Source organism: Manis javanica, chromosome 10, assembly GCF_040802235.1.
Source record: "Manis javanica isolate MJ-LG chromosome 10, MJ_LKY, whole genome shotgun sequence".
In the NCBI taxonomy this organism is placed as follows: domain Eukaryota; kingdom Metazoa; phylum Chordata; class Mammalia; order Pholidota; family Manidae; genus Manis; species Manis javanica.
The window spans coordinates 110,676,634-110,696,111 of record NC_133165.1 but is presented as its reverse complement, the minus strand read 5'-3'; the positions used below and the strand labels follow the sequence as shown (position 1 = coordinate 110,696,111).

Here is a 19,478-nt window from a genome sequence, read left to right as displayed (position 1 = left end):
TGTTGCGAAGTCTGCTGTGGCTTGCTTGCCTACATGCCTAAGTGAAGGAAGAGCTAAATCCCATCCAGAGGGCTCTGAAAACAAAGATTTGGTTGTTTCTGTCCCCCATCCAGGTAACATACAGTGACCTTTTTCTGACCATAGGAGACACTCCTGGAAACGGTTTTGTTGGGTACAGAGTATGCACATTTTGGGGGTGTTGCTAGTGGTGGGAAAGTTGTCTTTCAATTGGCAATCACCACTTACAGTCATGCAGCATATAAAAGAGCCTGTTCTCCTGCCTCTAACCTGCAGCCAGGGGTCCTCAAATTCTCCATCCCCGGGACACTCTGCTCCTCAACATTCAAATGAAAACAGCCTGAGTGCCAGCCCATGACACCAGGCCATCACCGGTTTGCCTCCGCGGATGAGGCAATGCTTCCTGTTGCCTGCTCTGACCTGGCTATTGCTTGTCACCTCGGCCACCTTCCTTCCTCTGGACCACTGCCCTACTCCCCAGAACTGGGTCACCTCCTGCCATCTGGTGACATCTCTAGGCTTCAGCTCCCGGGATGGCTTCTCTGGGCTCAGTGCCCTCCCTCATTTCCCTAAAACAGCTACCACCAGGCTGACAAAACCTTACTGCAGGTTTGGGGAGAACAGAAGGCAGATCTCACCTGGAGGTTGGGGCTGCCAAAGTCTAGTCTGGGATTCTCCACTGGGGCCACGCTGTTTGCCTCTCTTCTCAGTCTCGGTGACCACAGTTCAGGGAAAGTGCAGGGGTGGCTGGCCTCCCGATAGTGTGAATGGCCTTGACTGAGCTCCTATTGCCCAGAGTGCAGACCTCCACAGCCCCCAACCCGAGGGGGAGGAGAAATCCAGGCCTCTTGTTCAAAGCCTGCTTCAGCTGCTGCTCCTGCAGCATGGACAGTGGGCATATTTATTCTCTTCACTGCATCACGGGGCCCGGGCAGGCTAGACCATCACAATGAATGGCTGCACATCCCAAGATCAGGCTGCTACCACCACCTGCAGTCCCACAGCCCAGGCCAGTGTTTGTTAAACCTGGGCAGCCTCCCTCGATTGGTTTGGGAAAGGGCAGGCCTGCCTCCCTCATCCAGCCTGTTCTCAGATGATGGGATGAAAACACACACTCGTGTACCTGCACACGTGTGTCATTTTCCTGCATAGAGCTGGCTGCAAAATCCAGGTTAGAAAAAAAGGGTTCTTTAACTAGCAGATCCAATTTGCATAACTAAATAGAATGCCTCACATAGTTATCGGAAGTAGCTGGCTTCCGGATTCCCCAAGAGCAGGAGGCTCTTACTTCACAGCTGTCCCATGGAGGGAGTCTTAACAGAACAATCCAGAACAAGAGGAAAATTGTTTTGCCGATGGATTCTCTGTCCTGCCTTGGAATGCAAAATCTATTTATAAACCTCCAAAACGCAGTGTCTAGCATCAGCAGTTTGAAGATGTGTTCTCCCATGGCACCCCATGAGGCAATCATTTTATTAAAGCAAATGTTTGATAATTTGGTGGATTAAAAATGGTGCCTCAATTTGATTTAATTTGTATTTTTCTATGGTTATTAGGAAATTAAACATTTTTGGAGCCCTGTATTGGCCCACTTACATTTCTTCCTATGTAAATTGTCTGTTTAGTTCATGAACCCATATTTCTATCTGCTAACATGTTGGAAATACTTTTCCAAGTTTTCTACTTTCATTTTAAATTTATGTATTTTTGACATAGTAAACATTTACATGTGTACATAGCCAGATCTCTCAGTATTTTCCTTTATGGCCTCTGCCTTCTGTGTTATGCTAAGAAAGACCTTCCTAACCTCAAATTGACATAAGTATTCACTTAAGTAATTGTGTTTATTCCATCTAGGGTTTTAATGCAGTGTAAGGGGTCCAACTTGATGATTTTCATATACATAGCCAATTTTTTATTACTGGATGATCTCTTCCTTCTCTCGCTGTTTTGAAATGCTGCCTTTATTCGTTTTTTAACCCTTATGCGTCAGTCCCTTTGTTTTTAAAGTCCCTACCTCCTAGGGATGTTACGGTGATTAAATAAGGTACCGTCTTCAAAGCCTTTAGCACAGGAGCATAGAACCTGCTCCAAACATGTTGGTTCTCTAGTTCTCTTCTCTTCTCCTCTTTTCCAGGCCCACTTCCCCCTCCTCATGCCATGTGCTTCTACTGTTGACCTTAGGATTCTGGGACTAGTTCCAGACACACAGAAGGTGCTGACGAAGGCCTCACCACTTGGCCTCCAAACTGCTTTTGGCCTGTTAGCACCTCAGCCAAGGTGACCTTGCTCAGGAGGGCTGGATGGGCATGTTCCCACTAGAAGATGGTCATTACACAGCACTGGGGGAGTCAGGAGGACGTCACAGGGAGGTGACCCCAGAGCTGGGTTTAGGAGGGAAGAGGAATCGGGCAGAGAAGGGAGAAAGAGCACCCAAGCCAAGGGAACAGCATAGCAAAGTGTGTGTGTGCTGCTGGGTGTTGAGCAGTGGTAGAAACCGAGTGTGGCAGGAGCTAGAGACAAGTCAGGGAGGATGTGGGTGCCTGGGAAAATTCATTTAAGTGGGAGAGTCACATGATCATACTTATGTTTTAGGAAGATCACACAGGGCCAGAAGGCCAGGAGACCAGATTTAGGAGGCTGCTGAGATAACTGCGGTAGTCAGATGGGGTGGTGGCCTGGACTAGGGGGTGTAAAATAGAGAGACTGGCAGTGGATCAGAAGCTCAAGAAAGGGGAGTTGGGATGACCCCCAGGTTGCAGGCTCAGGCAGCCACTTCCACAGCTGCTCCCGTCCGAGCCGCTCTCCTCGTGCTCCTGGACCACTACAGGAGCTGCCCCATGGCCTGCGGGCTTTTTACTGAGACAGGAATGCTAGAGGAGGAGCAGCCTTCAGCCTGGGAGGACCAGGGGATTGATGGAGAGGAGTAGGGGCGGAAAGGACACTGGAAAATTCAAAAAGTGCAAAACTCAGTGTATTTATCTGTAAAGCGGGGATCATAATAGTGCTCACTTTGTATGGTTATTGTAAGGATTAAAGTCAATGTAAAGAAAGCGCTTAGAACAGCATCTGGCACATTCTAAGCACTGTAGAGTGGGAGCAGCTACTACGATGATGGTTGTTACCACAGCTACTGTTGTCAAGAACAGAGGCCGGGTGGAAGCAGGCATGCCACTGGGCAGCTCCTGAAGTGGTCCTGGAGCGTGAGTAGGTGGCTTGGACTAGAGTGGCCGTGGTAGAAGTGAAGAAGGGTGGTCAGAATTAGGAATGGCCAACAGCATTTGCCAGTGGATCACATGTGAAATATGAGGGAAGGGAGGGCCGATTTTGCCCTGAGCACATGGCAGATGAGGTTGCCATTGACCAAGATGGGGAGAAACATCGGGAGTTTGGTTTTGCGCCTGTTAAGCGGGCGACGTGGACTAGCTACCTCGGTGGAGGGCAGTCGGATACGTAAGTGACTCGTGGGTGTGGACATGGGAGTGGTCAGTGCACAGCAGTCTGTAAAGCTGGGAGGCCAGCAGGGCTCCCTGAGGAAGCGGGTGTGGAGGGAGAAGAGGGCCCAGGATGGGCTGGAGAGTTTGCCGCGCTGACAGCGAGGGCCTGACCCATGCCACCGACCTGCTGATAAAACTCTTAAGCCTGCCGCCTTTTGAAAAAGCTTGAGGAGAAGGCTTTTGGTTTGTCACATCTCTCAAATGTTTGAAGTAGCATTTCTAGGACACATCATTGGGGCAGGCCTGGCAAGGAGCCAGAGATAGGTAAGCACAGAGGAGAACGGCTGGGTACCCAAAGCTGAAGTTTCTGCTGATGCAGAAACACTCTGAGCTGGCAGAATTTCTGCATAAAACAGGCTTTTGGGATACGTGAATTATTAAGGTAGCTATATGCCCTGTAAAAACAAGGTAACAAACATGTTCACCATGTAAGAACTTGTTCACCATGTAAGAACTTGTTTGTTATGCTTCAGAAGATTGGAGACTGTTGAGAATTAGGCTTGGGGTTGATTAATGATTGTGCATTGAGTGCCCTATACAGAATTTTATTGTTGTTAACCATTTGATCAATAAATATGAGAGATGCCCTCTCAAAAAAATAATAAATAAATAAAATAAAATAAAGAAAAACAAGTTAACAAAGGGCAGTGAGGTGGTTTTGGGGGTGGACGTGTGTCGGTGCTTCAAGCTCTGCTCGGTGTGACCCTGGCTATGCGATCTTTACAGCCCAGCGCCTCATCCGTAGAATGGGATCAGCTTAGCGATCTCTCGTAGGCATTGAAAGACAGGAAATAGGTGATTGCATAGCTCTGGCCCTAAAAGAAACACACCGTTGTTTTCTCTACAATTACTAGCACTAACACCAAATGTGAGGGGTTTTCCCCCACACTGGCCAATTCTCTGACACCAGCAGGGTTCAGTTCTGAACCTGTCTGCCTGGAGTTGGTGACAGATCCCACAGATTAAAAACTCAGTCCCGGGGAAACTGCCGCCACTTCGGATGCTGACCACAAGTCCAGCCTGCCGTACTTCGGACCTACCAGCTATAAATCAGGGTTCCCAGGACGTCTTCCTCTAGTTCAATAATTTGTTAGAATGGCTCACAGAACTCAAGGCAGTGCTTTTCTTACTAATACCAGTTTACTATAAAAGGGCCCAGCGTTCAGGGGGCGGGGCTGGACGTTCCCTCCAATCACATAGCTGGTTCACCTGACAACCAACCCCCACCGTTAGGGCTTCCCAAAAGTCACCTCAATACATTCACCCCGAGTGGCTGAAAGGGGCTTGTTTTGAATAACAACAGACGCCCCTCTTGCGCCTGTCATTCAGAAATTCCGAGTGCTCTAGGAGCTCTGTGCCAGGAACTGGACAGGATGAAGACCCGATATATATTTATTATTGTAGCTCAATAGTACAGGTCCCGAGTCAAGTGTGGCTGCCTAACTGACAAGAAGACTATATACATGGGAGAAGAAAAGGATTCAGACTAGAATAAAGAGAAAATGGAGCGGGGCCTGGAATCGGTATTCTGGGCAGGGCTGAACGCATGGGCATGTGACCTGTGCAGTCACGCCGGCCCCCAACTCAGAATGGACCCAGCTCTTGGTTTAATGATCTGCCTTTGCCACCTTGAAATCCTTAATAATTTATTCTTTGAACTTGTGTTTTGGAAAAGAAGTCCAATGGGACAATGAAATATATGTGTGAGCAGAGGATATACACCGGGTGGCGGCGAGCAGGCTCCAGTGGGCAGTGGGCAGCACTGGTACTGAGCAGGTGGCCTGGCCTGGGCACCCACATGGCTGGGCAGTTTAGAACACCATGGGGCAGTGAGGGGGAGGAGAGGCTGAGCTAGGATCTGTGCCCAGATTGGCAGCAGCAGATGGGTAAAGACCAGCAAGGCCACGGTGAGGAAAGGTACTCTGCATGGAAGAGACTGTCCTATAGCATCTCCACAAAAATAGGCGTGTGGCCTAAGTCGGGCAGGAACTGCCAGCACTCACACAATAATCTGTTAGCAGATTATTACAAAACCAAAGCATATACGTGGATGTTGCAATAAAGCATATCAGGGAGTTGTTAGAATTCTTTAGAGTTTAGAATCTCAGTTTTAAAAACTGCTGCAACATTGCAAAGCAAATATTCACAGGCTTAGAAACAGCAATTTAATTTAAAGATCACATTCTGCAGAAAATAATTCTATTTTCATTTGAAGTTTCATTATTGAAGGAAGACGATCTTAAAATTAATTTTTCTTTGTAATGCAAGAGCAATCAAATGTACAAACAGGTTATTCAATTATATAAAATCATGAAGTCAGTTTCAGTTTCTTGTACAACTTATACAGGTTACAGAAGATGTCAGAGGAAACATTAAAATGTCCAAATGTCCCTGTATAACTTAGAAAATTAAATTCAAATGTTTATGAATCGATCTGTATGAAGAATTAAACCTTCTCAAATTTGTTCTACAGGAATCATCAGCTCTAGAAGTATTAAAATTTATATTTTGAAATAATTTAGGAGAGAGTTCTCCGAATGTGACAGCCTAAAAAATATTAACAGCTCCAGTAATAGTTGTATCAGTAGAAAGCTCCTTCTCAAAATTAAAAATTACAAAAAATTATTTATGATCTTGCATTTGCCAGGACTGACTGTTGTAGCTTTCAGTTGTATCAATTGGAATGAAGTTGGCAAAATTATACATTCTGATGACCTCATTAATGAATGAGTTTGCAGAAAAGTGAGCCAGAAAACTAATGATCATATTAATAAGGCATTACTATTTTATATTATATAAAAGTATAACAAAATGTTTTGCAATTTTGTTTAGTGTTACGCATGTGTCACTATTACCCCTATTACATTTTATAAGTAATAAAACATTTTGAAAACATAAAGCTTGTATTTCAGTACCTTTAACTGCACTTTTTTTTCTTTTTACTGCCTTTTGAATAAATGGCCCTGAATTTTCATTTTGAACTGGGCCCTGCAAGCTATTCTGAAAACTAGTCTTTCTTTGAAAGGATGTTCATTCTTCCCCAAATTGTCCTGACTCTGTTAAAACCCCTTCAGGCTTTCACTGACTTCCCTAGTCCAATGAATGGCCATCACATTGTAATGTTTTAAAATCCACATCAGAGCGTGTGCAGCTGCTCGTCTTGGGAGGCTGGCACTCCACTGTGATGTCCTCCTCACCCCTTTCTGGCAGCGATCTTTCTGGACCTGAGACACTCTTCTGAGACACCCCCCTCTCGCCCCTCACCCACCTCAGCTGGGGATTGCGATTTCAGTTTTTGAAGTCCTTTTGATGTCAGGGTTCTTGTTCGTTGAGTTGAATAATGAACTTAGCAAACACTCAAGGTAGGAGAGCCAAAGAGAGGGTTTTATTTAGAGAGAAAGTGAGAGGACAGAGCTCCTGGCTCACACCAGGAGAGGAGAAGAGAGCCGGTAGTTGTGCATTGTCTAGAGGATTTATAGGTGGTTGAGGAATTTTAGGAATGTGATAAAAGGCTTAGGGATGTGGACTTGTTAAGTGGTCTTAGGATATTCATCCTTGATGAGACATTAAGTCTCTTTTATTATCAGTCCTCCAGGAAATTCTGCAAAATTAACAGAAGAAATTTACTGCAGATTCTTTCCCAGAATAGCAACTTCTTGGTCTGGAAGCATATCAAGACTGTCTGCCCTGCCCTCAAGTTGGGCTGAGTTATTGTCTGTTTGCTAAAGAGTTTAAGAACTGTACTTAACTTCCTTGGTTTTAAAAGGCAATCTTATCTTTAAGATGGAATCTTTCTTGTTTTTACTGTTGTTTATGGCTGGGCTTGCTTGCCATATTAATTGCCCAGTTTGCAAATTACTTGATTAGGTCTGAAGGAGGAAAAACAACATTTCGGCCTGGGCCTTTTAGCATGCTAAAGTGAATCTTACATGTGATTACAAATGATTAGCATAATAAAAACACGGGCTATTCTGAGATACTTTATCTGGGGAATATTAACTGATCTCACTGAAGAATGACTCTAGAGCTTAATGTTTAGAACAGAGTTTTGGTGGGGGGTTTCTTTGCATATGGTTACATTGTTCTGACTGAATTACCTACTTTGCTTTTTCCGGAGGCCTTCACTCTACTCTGTCTAAGCCCACGGTCCCTGTCTCACTTTGGCAGAAAATATATTGCCAAGTGCTTCGGTAAACCATGACGATGAGGGCAGAAAGAGCAAATGCAGGTGTGGCTGTTAAGTAATAATAAAAATTAAGTAATAATACTTATAACAGTGTGTGGGTAAAATTGCAGTATTTCCAGAATCTCTCCCCTGGCTTTTGTACATCTCTGTATCAATAGGTGTTTCTAAAGGGTGGAGAGAAGTAGCCATCTCCATATCAATAGTAATTACAAGGGCCAGCCAGGGACCTTGGAGGCTGGGTTGATTTCAGTTTTAAAGGTATTTTGCACCGGGGTTTTTCCCCAGAGTTACACTTGGCAGTAGTTGGCGGGACCTCTGAACCCGAAATCTGTCTACATGGGTGCGACCCTTGGGCAGGCTACCCCTAGAGATGGTGGGGAGATACCTGGACCCCACCCCATAGATAGTGGGGAGGCCCCAGTGGCTGCAGCAGCAGAGGGTGCAGCTTCACCCAGAAGCCCCCTATCTGTGGGGCTTCCAAGTTGGGAGCCCCTAGTGGGGAATTGGTCTAAGGTAAAGCACCTCCTAGAGAGGTGGGGCCTCTCCTAGAACTGGGGAAGGGTGGAGACACCGGAAGCTGCAGAATTAGCCTTTCGTGAGATAGAAGACTGCTTAGAGGCCCTGAATGGAGCTGGCATTATAGGGTTTCTTTTCCTTGAGATAATGGGGAATGTTATCAAGGAGAGAGTTTATCGAAGAGAAAGAGAGGGTTACTGAGGAGAAAGAAAGGGTTATGGAAGAGAGAGATGCCCTTCAGCGGGAAGTGGCAGAACTGGCAGGCAAGTTGTGGGATGCTATGAGGGAGAAAATAAAGTTGTTGAAGACTAAGAAAGTGGTCCTCATAGAGATACTAGCGGGATGGGAAGGGGCAGCAGGGGCATGCAGGCTATGAGAAGCCATGGGAGAGGTGAAGGAAGGGGTGTTGCTTTCAGCTCTGGAAATGGTAGAAGGGATGCCAGAGGAGGAGGTGCCGAGAGCAGGGCCACCACCTCCGGAGGCACCTCTCTTAAGGATGGAACAACAGCAGGTTACACTGGGAGAGATGCAGCCTCCTCCCCTATACCCAGGATGAGCTGGTGGACATGAGCGTCCGGTATAGGCAGAAGCCACTGGAATCTGCCTACATGGCTTTGACATCTCTGGGATATGGGGGTGGAAAACAGTGTTATGTCGGGTCCTGAAATGAGTAGACTGGCTTCCCTGATAACTCACCCTCCCCTCCAGCAGCGGTTGCAAAATGCGGTCACACCTCAGGGAATCACACTTCTGAAGTGGCTGAAAGCTGCCCTCAGGGCAGTTTGGCCTAATCAGGGTGATTTACCATATTTACCCACTAGCTGGAAAACGTATGCAGAGTTCCAACAGGTACTGCGGGAATTGGGCATGAAAAATATCATCTACATATAATATGGACCCCCAAGGCCCTAATAAGGGGGTGTTCACTGTAGGAATGAGAAATCTGGTGCTGCAGACAGCTCCCACATCTCTCTTTGAGCCCCTAGTGACTACTCTTACCCACCACATAGGGCAACCCTTAAGTGAGGCTCCTTGTACTTTAACAGATCTGGGGGAGGTCGAAACAATAGGAGTGTGGAAGGAAGAATGGGCTTCGACTGAAACGAGAGGTGCAAAAGGCCCCGTGAAGGTCTAGAGGACCCAGATGTGGGTTGATTTGATAAAGGCCGGGTAGCGAAAGAAAAACCTGATGGACAGCCTGATAGAATCTTGTTAGAACTGTGGCCCCAATTAAAGCCGGAGCAGCAGTTCCAGCCGCTGAGGTCCAGGACATGGAAACCAAGAGTCAAAGCCCCATGTCCAGCCTGTGTCCCTGCAAAACTTCCTGGGGGACAGTACTCAGGATTCGCCTGGGCTCTCACCCCCATAGGAGGACAATTGGGCATTGTGGTTTGACTGGGGGCGGTCAAGGTCCCCACTCTGGGGGACATGGTGGGGACCAGAGGCCATGTTGAATCAGTATTCATTGGTCCCCTGTGAATGTACATGTCCTGGCACTGGTGGACACAGGAGATGAGTGTTCTCTGATTTATGGCAAACCTGAGCATTTTCCTGGGACCCCTGCTGTGACAGATGGCTATGGGAGGAAGGCAATTAGAGTGAAGAAAGCCCAAATCCCATTGAGGATAGGGCGTTTACCTCCAAAGGAGTGTACTGTGTACATTTCTCCCATTCTTGCCTGTATTTTGGGGGTAGATATCCTGCAGGGCCTGTGGTTACCACTGCAGGTGAGTTCAGACTGAGGGTACATGTGGCAAAGGCAGTTCTGAGGGGACATGCTAAGCACCCATCTGTAGCTCTGCCTGTACCTCAGTGGGTGACAAAAACTAAGCAGTATAAGTTGCCTGCGGGCACAAGGAAATTGGAGAAACTCTACAGGAGTTGGAGAAGGTGGGCATCATAAAGCCCACTCACAGTCCTTTTAATTCCCCAGTGTGGCCAGTGAAAAAGCCAGATGGCTCCTGGCATATGACTGTGGACTACAGGGAATTGAATAAAGTCACATCCCCTTTGCATGCTGCTGTCCCCTCTATAGCAGACATTCTGGACACACTCAGTCATGAACTAGGGACATACCATTATGTTATAGACTTTGCTAATGCTTTCTTCTCTAATGACATAGCACGGGAAAGTCAGAAACAGTTTGCCTTCACATGGAAAGGCCAGCAGTGGACATTCACTGTCCTTCCACAAGGATACCTCCACAGTCCCACCATTTGTCACGGACTTGTAGGCCAGAACTTGGCCACATGGAAGAAACCACAAATGGTGGGGCTGTATCACTACATTGATGATATTAGGCTCACATCTGATTCTCTTGCAGATCTAGAAGGGGCAGTTCCTAGACTACCGCAACATCTACGGGAGAAAGGATGGGCTGTGAACAGCACCAAGGTTCAGGGACCTGGTTTGTCTGTGAAATTCTTGGGGGTTGTCTGGTCAGGTAAAACTAAAGTTATTCCTGAAGCAGCCATAGACAAGATCCAGGTTTTCCCTACCACTGTGGCAGTCTTACAAGAGTTTTGGGGTCTTCTGGGCTACTGAAGAGTGTTTATCCCACACTTGGCACAAATTCTGAAGCCCTTATACTGGTTGGTACAAAAGGGCATCAGGTGGGACTGGGATAAGACATGTGCAGCTGCTTTTACTGCTGCTAAGCCAGCAGTCAAGGCTGTACAGGCCTTGAGTGTAATGGACTCACCAAGGCCCTGTGAGCTAGATGATCGTGTAACCGAGGATGGTTATGGTTGGGGTCTTTGGCAGCAGCTTGAATGGACCTGCCAACCCATTGGATTCTGGTCACAACTATGGAAAGGAGTAGAGGTCCAGTACACCTTGATAGAGAAGCAACTGGCTGCTGTGTACCACTCCTTGCTGACTACGGAGCCCATCACCGGAACAGCTTCGAACAAGGTAATAACCACCTATCCCATTGCGGGGTGGGTGCGAGACTGGAGTCCAAAGGCCATGGAGTGGCGTAACACAGATGCCTACACTGGCCAAGTGGGGCTCATATTTAGAGCAGTGTAGCGCCCTCTCTACTAGCCCCTTAAGTGGAGAACTCCAACGCTTATGGGGGCCTGTGACGTATACCAGTGGAAAGCAGAAAGAACTTGCTTTTCAGCCATTGATAACCAACAGCCCTTATCAGGAGGGAAAAGCCCCTATACCTGAAGATGCTTGGTATACAGACAGCTCCAGTCATGGGTAGCCCCCAAAGTTGAGGGCTGTGGCTTTCCATCCTAAGACTGAGACAATATGGATGGAGGATGAAGAGGGGAAGAGCAGTCAGTGGGCTGAGTTGTGGGCAGTATGGCTTGTGATCACCCAGGAGCCCTGCCCCATAGTTGTCTGCACTGACAGCTGGGCCATCTATCAGGGCCTGACTCTGTGGCTACCAACATGGTATCATGCCAACTGGATGGTTGGTCACCGGCCCCTTTGGGAGCAAGAGTTGTGGCAAAACCTATGGGCCTCTGGTCAGACTAAGAATGTTCTATGTATCATGTGATTTGCCTTTGGCATCCGCAGGGAATGATGAAACCGACACAATGGCCCAGGTGTGCTGGCTAGAAGGAAAGCCTGCCTCTGATGTAGCCCAATGGTTACATCAGTGTTTGTTGTACTCAGGGCAAAAGACAATGTGGGCTGTAGCCTGTTGGTGGGGCTTGCCATCGACCTTTGAAAAAGTCAGCAGAGCCTGGAAGGAGTGCCTTGTGTGCTCTAAGAGGGACTCACACTGAGTCCTGCAGCAACATGGGACTATAGTAAGGGAGCCGATACCCCTTGTCAGGTGGCAGATAGACTACATTGGGCTTCTGCCCATATCAGAAGGATATCAGTGTGCCATGACCTGTGTGGACATGGCTACTGGACTGTTGGTTGCTTTTCCTGCACGTTGTGCAGATCAGCAAACCATCAACAGGGGCCTAGAGCATGTCTTTGCAGCCTATGGACGGCCTCAGGTGATTGAGAGCTATCAAGGCACCCACTTTACTGGACATGCGTTACAAGAATGGGTGCAGCAGGTATGTGGGGGGGACTTGATAATAGAGTCTGGTAATCATAATGTTGTTCAAGTACTTGTACATTAACGATACCAAAAAAAAAAAAAAAAGAATGGGTGCAGCAATTAGGAATGAAGTGGAAGTTTCATGCACCATATAACCCTACCGGGGCAGGCATGGAAGGGAAGTACAATGGTTTGTTGAAATATGGCCTGAAGTCGGACACATATAGTCTATGGGGCTGGTCAGTTCACTTATGGACAGTGCTACAGTGTTTGAATGAGAAGCCCTGAAAAGGAGCCGTGAGCCCCGTGGATATGCTAACACACATTGCTGCCTCTCCTATGCAGCTGTATGTACAAACCAGAGGAGTTACTGAAGCCAGGATATGGCCAGAAGAGGAACATCCTGCTGCCAGCCCCTACTGGAAGCTGGCCTCCTGTGTATTCCTGGTGTAACAGCAGAGTGGCCCCCAAAGATCACAGTAGTGTACCCAAAACGTCCAGGACGTAAGAGCATCTTAGGGGGAAGCTTTGTTTTATCTTTATGGCCAGTGCATGTACCTCCGTTAGCTCTATATAGTGACCTATCTGTAACTCCCCCAAGGGGACCCCTGAGGACCCTCTCGCCTTTCCCTCCTCGTTCTCTCCTGTGTGTCCGCCACTCCCCCGGCTCTTTCCCAGCCAGAGCCCTCTGCATTTCAATTCTCCCCAGAACACTCACCAGTCCACTTCCTTGCCACTGAAACTCCCCTGATCCTACAGCTCAAGCTAAGGGCCACCTGCTCAGAGGGGTTGTACCTGAGCCCAGGTCTGAATGGCACACACCTCTCATATTCCCTCAGCACAAACCACAACTTATATTTTTGTTTGCAAGTTGATTTAACACTGTCTCCCCTGCTAGAAGACCATGTCTACAGGGGCAGGGACTATCTTGTTGAGTACTGAACTCCTAGGACCCAGCCAGTGTCTGGCACTTTATAGGGTCTGGAAAAATACTATGCCAGCTCAGGGTGGTTAACTTTAAATACAGCATCCTACAAACTTGTAAGAACATGGGAATGGTGTGGAAGGAATGATGCCAAGCTCCTAATCTTGGTTGCCTCTGAGAGTTGGGGAAGAGCCCAGGATGGGAAAGGTGATACATATGCCTGTGTGCATGTCTGCACACACGTAAAGTTGGAGGGCATTGGCTTCAACTGTAATGATTTTACTTTTTACTGAATAAGAATGAATAAACCATGTCCCAGGTCAGGGGAGACAAGGGGGGGATAGGCAACCCCAAGCCACACTCATAACAAAAAAACACTGTGACACCCTGCAATCCGCTGGTGGGTTTTGAGTCTTTATTACTATGTCACCAGAAGTCACCACCTTCACTTGGTTCACACAAATGGATGATGTCATAAAGGAGGGTGCCATAGGGCCACTGGATTCACTCAAGACCTAACCAGGTGGTGGGGGAGTCCAGAGTGGGGGCCCGGGGTGGGTACCACCATTCACTGCATGTGCGTGCGTGCACACACACACACACACATGTACACACACACACACACACACAGATATATTTGTGGAGCCTTATATTATACATCTTATATATAGAAAATATATATTTATACTATACACAGGCAGTTATGCTGCGGGAGGGGCTGGGGCACCCAGACAAGGGCCGTGGGCAACAGGAGACAGGGAGTGTCCCATCAAGGGCAGCACTGGGACATGACTGGACTAGTCCATCCTCCCACAAACTCTTGGGAGGGGTGATACCCCTTCATGCTCCTTAGAGAATCAAAAGCATCCTGGGCCAAGGATGGGGGTCCCCAAGGGGTAACAAGTGGGCTTTTGGTTACATGGGGGAAGCCTGGGACCCCCAAGAGTCTTTGAAGATCCAGAATTATTCCTAGGGAAGGTTGGAGTGGGGAGCAGATGCCAGCCCCCTGGGAATCAGTCCAATGTTACACTCCCAGATACCGGAAGCCACACGCAGCTGAACAGCCTGTGACTGCTCAGTATGAATGTCAACTCAGGCAGGAAACCTGGATCCTGACTCTCCAGCTCTGTGCCTGACTTTCGACAAGTCCCTGCCCTCCTCACCCAGGCTCTACCACCTCTTCTTGCAGCTGTAGGGGACTGAGTTTCCTGGGCCCTCTGTTGTGCTTGCTGGAAGGGGCCGAAACTTCAAGGTCTGGCTGCGGGGGGCCCTTTTCCAAGGAAAGGCTTGGAAGCAAGGGAGAGGCAGAGGTGGGCAGCAGGGAGAGAGAAGGGGATCCGGTTGGCCTGTGGGCACAGATTCTAAGCTTGGGGCCGCCAGGGGGACAGTCTCAGCCAACAAGAGGAGCAGGGCTTCCCCACCAACCTCCAAGCAGGGGAGTCAGGCCTCGATCTCACCCAAATCCTGCCCTCTGACATGTTTCTCACCTCCACCATGGGAGGCCAGTGCCCAGACTCATGGTGCGATCTGGTACCCCAGGAGAAGTGAGGAATGCTGAGACAATTCTGTGCCCCCCCACTCCTGGCAGGGGTCTTATAAACTTTCCCAGTCTGGGGTGGCAGGGAGAGTCTGTAATAAACACCCAGGGATTGGGTGAAGCTTAAATGGTACTCTGCCCTCCAGTCCAGCATTGCCAGCAGCCAGTCGGTACCCAAGGAGAACAGAGGGGCAGCACCCTAGGGTCTTCTAGTGCCCGCGAGCAGTGGAGGTTATGGTGGGGACTAGGCGAGGGGAGGACTTCTCAGAGCCTCCTGCATGGGCATGGAACTTCACTCTGCCAGGAACACCCACACCACCCTCACCTGCCACGCAAACCTCTGATCTGGTGTAGGTTCCACCTGTACTCAGCCTGGCAGATACAACCCCATCCTGTCGCCACCTGGGCAACCCGGCAGGAGCGAACCATGGACAGAGCCCCTCCCCAGATGTGGACAATTGAGGTCAGCAACAAGCGGCTGCCGCTTGGCTATCTGGGGTCCTCTCCCATCACTGCAGCCCCTCAGGAGGGTTTCAACAAAACAGTTAAGATCCATGCTCCTCCGCTGACTCACTCACGCTGAGTCTGTTCCCCTTTCTGTTAAGTGGGGACAGTGGTGCTACTTTTCTGCCTAGGAAACTTTCCCCTTGCCTCATTGCCATGCCCCTGCCGTCCTGAGGACCCCTCCTCTGCGAGCCTCATCTTGCCGGGCACTCACACGGCGTTCTGCCTTCCAGTGGACCCTGGGTCCAGCTGTCTGCTGCTTGTCCCTGACGGACTGTCAGCCACCATGCCCTCTGAACCCTTGGCACAGAATTACTGCTGAATGAATGGGCAGGTGAGTATTACCTGCCTCTTAGGGTTCTTGTGAGGGCACAGGGTGCTGAAGGTGGGAACACCCAACACCATACTGACCCATAATCCCCTTGCACTGCTCCCTGAGGCACTGGCCAGTGGACGCCGGGCCCAGGTCTCCCCACGCTTCTCCACCCTTCAAGGCCTCCCCATCCCTTAGAGCTCAGTGAAAAGCCCACTTTTTGCAAGAGTCCCTCCTGTTCCCCCACAATCCCCTTGTGCCTTGGGGGAGCTCTGCTGTCCTCTCCCCTATAGCCCGTGCTCCCAACCTGCCACGCACCAGGGGCTCTCACTGTTCATCTGAGGGTGGTTTGTCCCACAGCGGCAGCTCGCAGGCTGGCCTTGCTGGGGCCAGAGCCCTGTTCTTTCTACTCTGCCTCCCACAGGGAAACTGGCCCTTTGGCGGGCCATCTGGAAGGCCAGGGAAAGGGCCCTCTGGGCCCTTGGCTGTCCCAGCCCCAGCCCCTGGCTGAGGGAAAGATGACAGTGTCCCAGATCAGTTCTGCATCCTGAGAGGTCACAGGGCAGGGAACTGGGGCACCTGCTGGACGGCTGGGGCCAGGCAGCAAGCCCAGCTCTGCCACTCACTCACTGTGACTTGGGGCTGGCCGCTCCTTGTTCTGGGCCCCCTTGTGCATCCAGCCCTGGGCAGGGATGGTGGTCAGTCCTTTGGGAGGCCACAGAAGAGGCGCTGGAGCTCCCTGCAGGGCACACACAGTGCAGAGCAGTACACAGTTAACGGAGGAGTGAGGCCACCCTCAGCTGTGGGATGTGGGGAAGGGTGCCTAGAGGCAGGGCTGTGCTGCTGGGGAGACAGCCAGGGCAGAATAGGCCCCTGGCTTGCAGCAGAATCAGGGTGTCTCATAAGCTGAGGTCCCCAACGCCTCCCACAGTGACAGCAGCACTGAGTGGTGGCTCCCAGGCTTGTGGATGAAGGACGGAGAGGATAGGGAACAGCAGGTGCTACGTAGTCAGGTGGCCGGGGCTTGGCCCCACCTCCATCAATGGCTGCCTGCGGGACCCTAGGCAACTGACCTTGACCCCTGCAGGCTTCCCTTTCAACCATAAAATGGAAATGGCTCCAACATGCCTAGCAGGGCTGTTGTGTCACTCCTAGCAGGTGACAGCCCAGCGTTCTGCAGGTGTTCACACCCTGAAGCCAAAACCTCCAGGCATCCTCCAGGTTTCTTTCCCACCATTCCCACCTCATGGACAACAGGGCCTCCTCTGTATCTCTTTCCCTTTTCCAGAGACCATTTCTCTTTCACCACCTGTGCCATGCACAGGCCTGACACATGGTAGATGCTCAGTGACTGCTCGATGACATGATGAATGAATGCAAACACCCCAGGTCTCTGCTAGACACACTTGTACATACATGTAGACATACTTCCCAACACCTTACTGTCCGTCACCCTGAGCTGCCCTGGACCTCAGGGGAAAAACCCAGAGGCTGATGAGGTGCTGGGCAGGGCAGCCTGGCAAGGAGCAGGGGGCTGGGTGTGCAGGGATGGGGCAGGGGCCGCCGGGACAGGGGCAGGTGGGGCTGGAAGGGGCAGCAGGCAGTCACGGAGGCTCAGTAGCCCTGTGACTGGTAGCCCTGGGGCTCGGGGTCAAAGGCGTTGGCTGGCTGCTGGTAGGTGCCGCCCATGCCGGCAGGGTCTGGCCCAGCGCTGGGCTCCACGTAGGGGGCGTAAGGCATGCTGGAGTCCTGGCTGGGGTCCATGTAGTCCTGGGAGAAGAGGGCCGAGTCGGCGCCAATCTGGTACCGCTGGAAGGCCAGCACAGCCTGGCCCGCCTGGGGCCAGGGCCGGCGAGGACAAGGACAAGAGGGAGGGGATGGTTAGAAGAGAGACAGACAAGAGCACTGGGTTAGTTCACAGGACACAGGCAATAGATGGTTAAATATCTGCAAAGTACCAAAGAAGAAACTGTGCTTGGCGGAGGGGAGGAAGTCTGTCCTTGCAGCCAGCCCCTGAGAGGCCCAGAACGACATCGAAAGGCCCAGCAGCACATCACGCAGCCAGAAAGAATTTCAGAAGTCACTTGCCCCATGTCCCCAACCCCAGAGACCACTCTGGGCCACCAAAAATTCTAGAGCCTCCCCTGTGGAGTGTTAAAATGGCACAAATGCCCACAACATCCTCTCAAACTGTTCTCAGGGGTGTTATATGGAAAGGGGAGAAAAGTTTCTTAGTGGGATAGGGAACTAATAAAACCTCCTAAAAGCCATTCTCTTTCCCTTGCTGCTAGGTGTAGCCATATGACTAATTCTGCCAATAGGTCACCCCAAATTCTCTGTCCCACCCTTTGACCTGAAGCTAGGAATGCAGATGTGACAGCTGGAACTCCAGTTACCATATATGACTATGAGGACCAAGAGCCAAACTGTAGGGATGGAAGAGGCCTGGGTCACTAGACCTGTGAAGCCACTGTGCTGGTCCTGGACAGTCTTCCCAGGCTTGGACTTCGTTTAAACCACTGTTGTTTATGATTTCTGTCATTTGCTGCTGACCCCAATTCTAACTGACACACTTGGTCAAACAAGTTTGGGAAACTGAGTTAAACAGAAGGAAACAAGTCTCAGGATAACGGGACTTGTCAGAGCCCTGACTAGTTAATGTATGCTGGATCTCCAAGAGGAAACTTCAGCAAGGGACGTTCACCGGCCTTCTCTGATCACTGAGGCCCTTTTTCCACAGGACCTAGATGGGAATGACTTGTCTACAACACACATGCATAGGTGGGAAATTATTTTTTTGGTAAAAACAATTACATTGTTATTATGGACAATGACATTTATCACAGCAAGCTAGGGAATGAAGTAAAGGAACAGTTGATAGGTTTATGATGAAAACCTTCTCCAGAGATCTCTCCAGCCCAGGTAACGTGCCCATGATGGAAAGATGCTAATGCTCTATATACCCCCGTCTGGCCTAGGAAGACGAGGCCTAGAGAAGGGAGGCCTCATAGCAGAGCTGGTACCAGAATCCAGACCTGAGTAGAGGGTTCCTGCCCCTTCCCAGGTCAGGGCCCTCCCCACCTCTTTCCATTTGATCAGCCCCCTGACACAGCATTAAATCAACCAAGAACCCAAAAGGGTCATCTGGTGAGAGGCAGGGGGTGAAGTGTGCTTGCCATTTTATTCCAGAAAGTTCCAGAGACCCAGTAAATAGGCACTAACTTTTGATCTGTGTCACTGGAGAAAGCTATGAGGGGCAACCTTTCCTGGGCTGTGGCTGTTAAAAGCAAAGTGTCAGGGGGCCTGGGAAAGGCAGGCCAGGCCTAAAGGGGTTGAGCCAAGGAAATTAGGTGTGGCCTCCCATATATTCCACTCCTGGTTTGAGGTCCGGGCTGCTGAGGACTCGGATGCAGGATCCTGGAGAAGCAGGGAAGTGAAAAGTCCCCTGAGGTAGAGGCCAGGTCTTTAGCTCCCTTGGGCCACAGGCAGGCCCACAAGAGCACACGGGGAATGAAGGAATGAAACCACGTAGGACAGAACCATGGGCAGACCTAGTGCTCCGCAGCTCCCAGGCTCCCCCGCGCAGGTTGCCCTCCCTCATGGAGGGAGGGAGCTGGAGAGGCCTCTGGTCACAGGCCTCTAGTGCTCTCTCTGTGGCCACCCCTCTGCCCCACGGAGTCAAGGGCCATCCTGTTGGAGGGGCCAAAAGGCAGGAGCTAAAGAGGGGCTTGGGACCCTGCTGGACTGGGGTGCAGGGGGGAGGCTGGGAGCTCTGCTCAGAGCCCAGGACCTGGGAGTCCACCTGGCCCTGCTCAGAGCAGGTGCTCTCTCTGCAGCGTTTGCACCATGCAGCAAGCAGTCCACACTTGTACGCCTCTAGCGTTAGGAAGCTCACTCTGTGTGCTTTGCTCGGGGGCCTGTTTGTGCTCCATTAGCTCCTCAATAACTGCCGAGGGTAGAGGGGTAGGTG

At 50.1% G+C, this 19,478-nt stretch overlaps 1 protein-coding gene across 3 annotated transcripts in view; it reads right to left on the bottom strand.

Moving 5' to 3' along the window:
- The window catches only part of LOC108397364 (TGF-beta-activated kinase 1 and MAP3K7-binding protein 1), a 77,247-nt gene that overhangs the window by 37,158 nt on the left and 20,611 nt on the right, over positions 1–19,478 (bottom strand). The window contains exon 4 of one of the 3 annotated variants that reach the window (XM_037006929.2): positions 13,548–17,344. The exons of the other annotated variants lie outside the window; for them this stretch is intronic. Within the exon in view, the coding sequence (XP_036862824.1) occupies positions 17,123–17,344 (222 nt within the window). The 3' untranslated portion in view covers positions 13,548–17,122. Of the gene's footprint in view, positions 1–13,547; positions 17,345–19,478 lie in introns of those variants that run through there. 3 annotated transcript variants of the gene reach the window in all.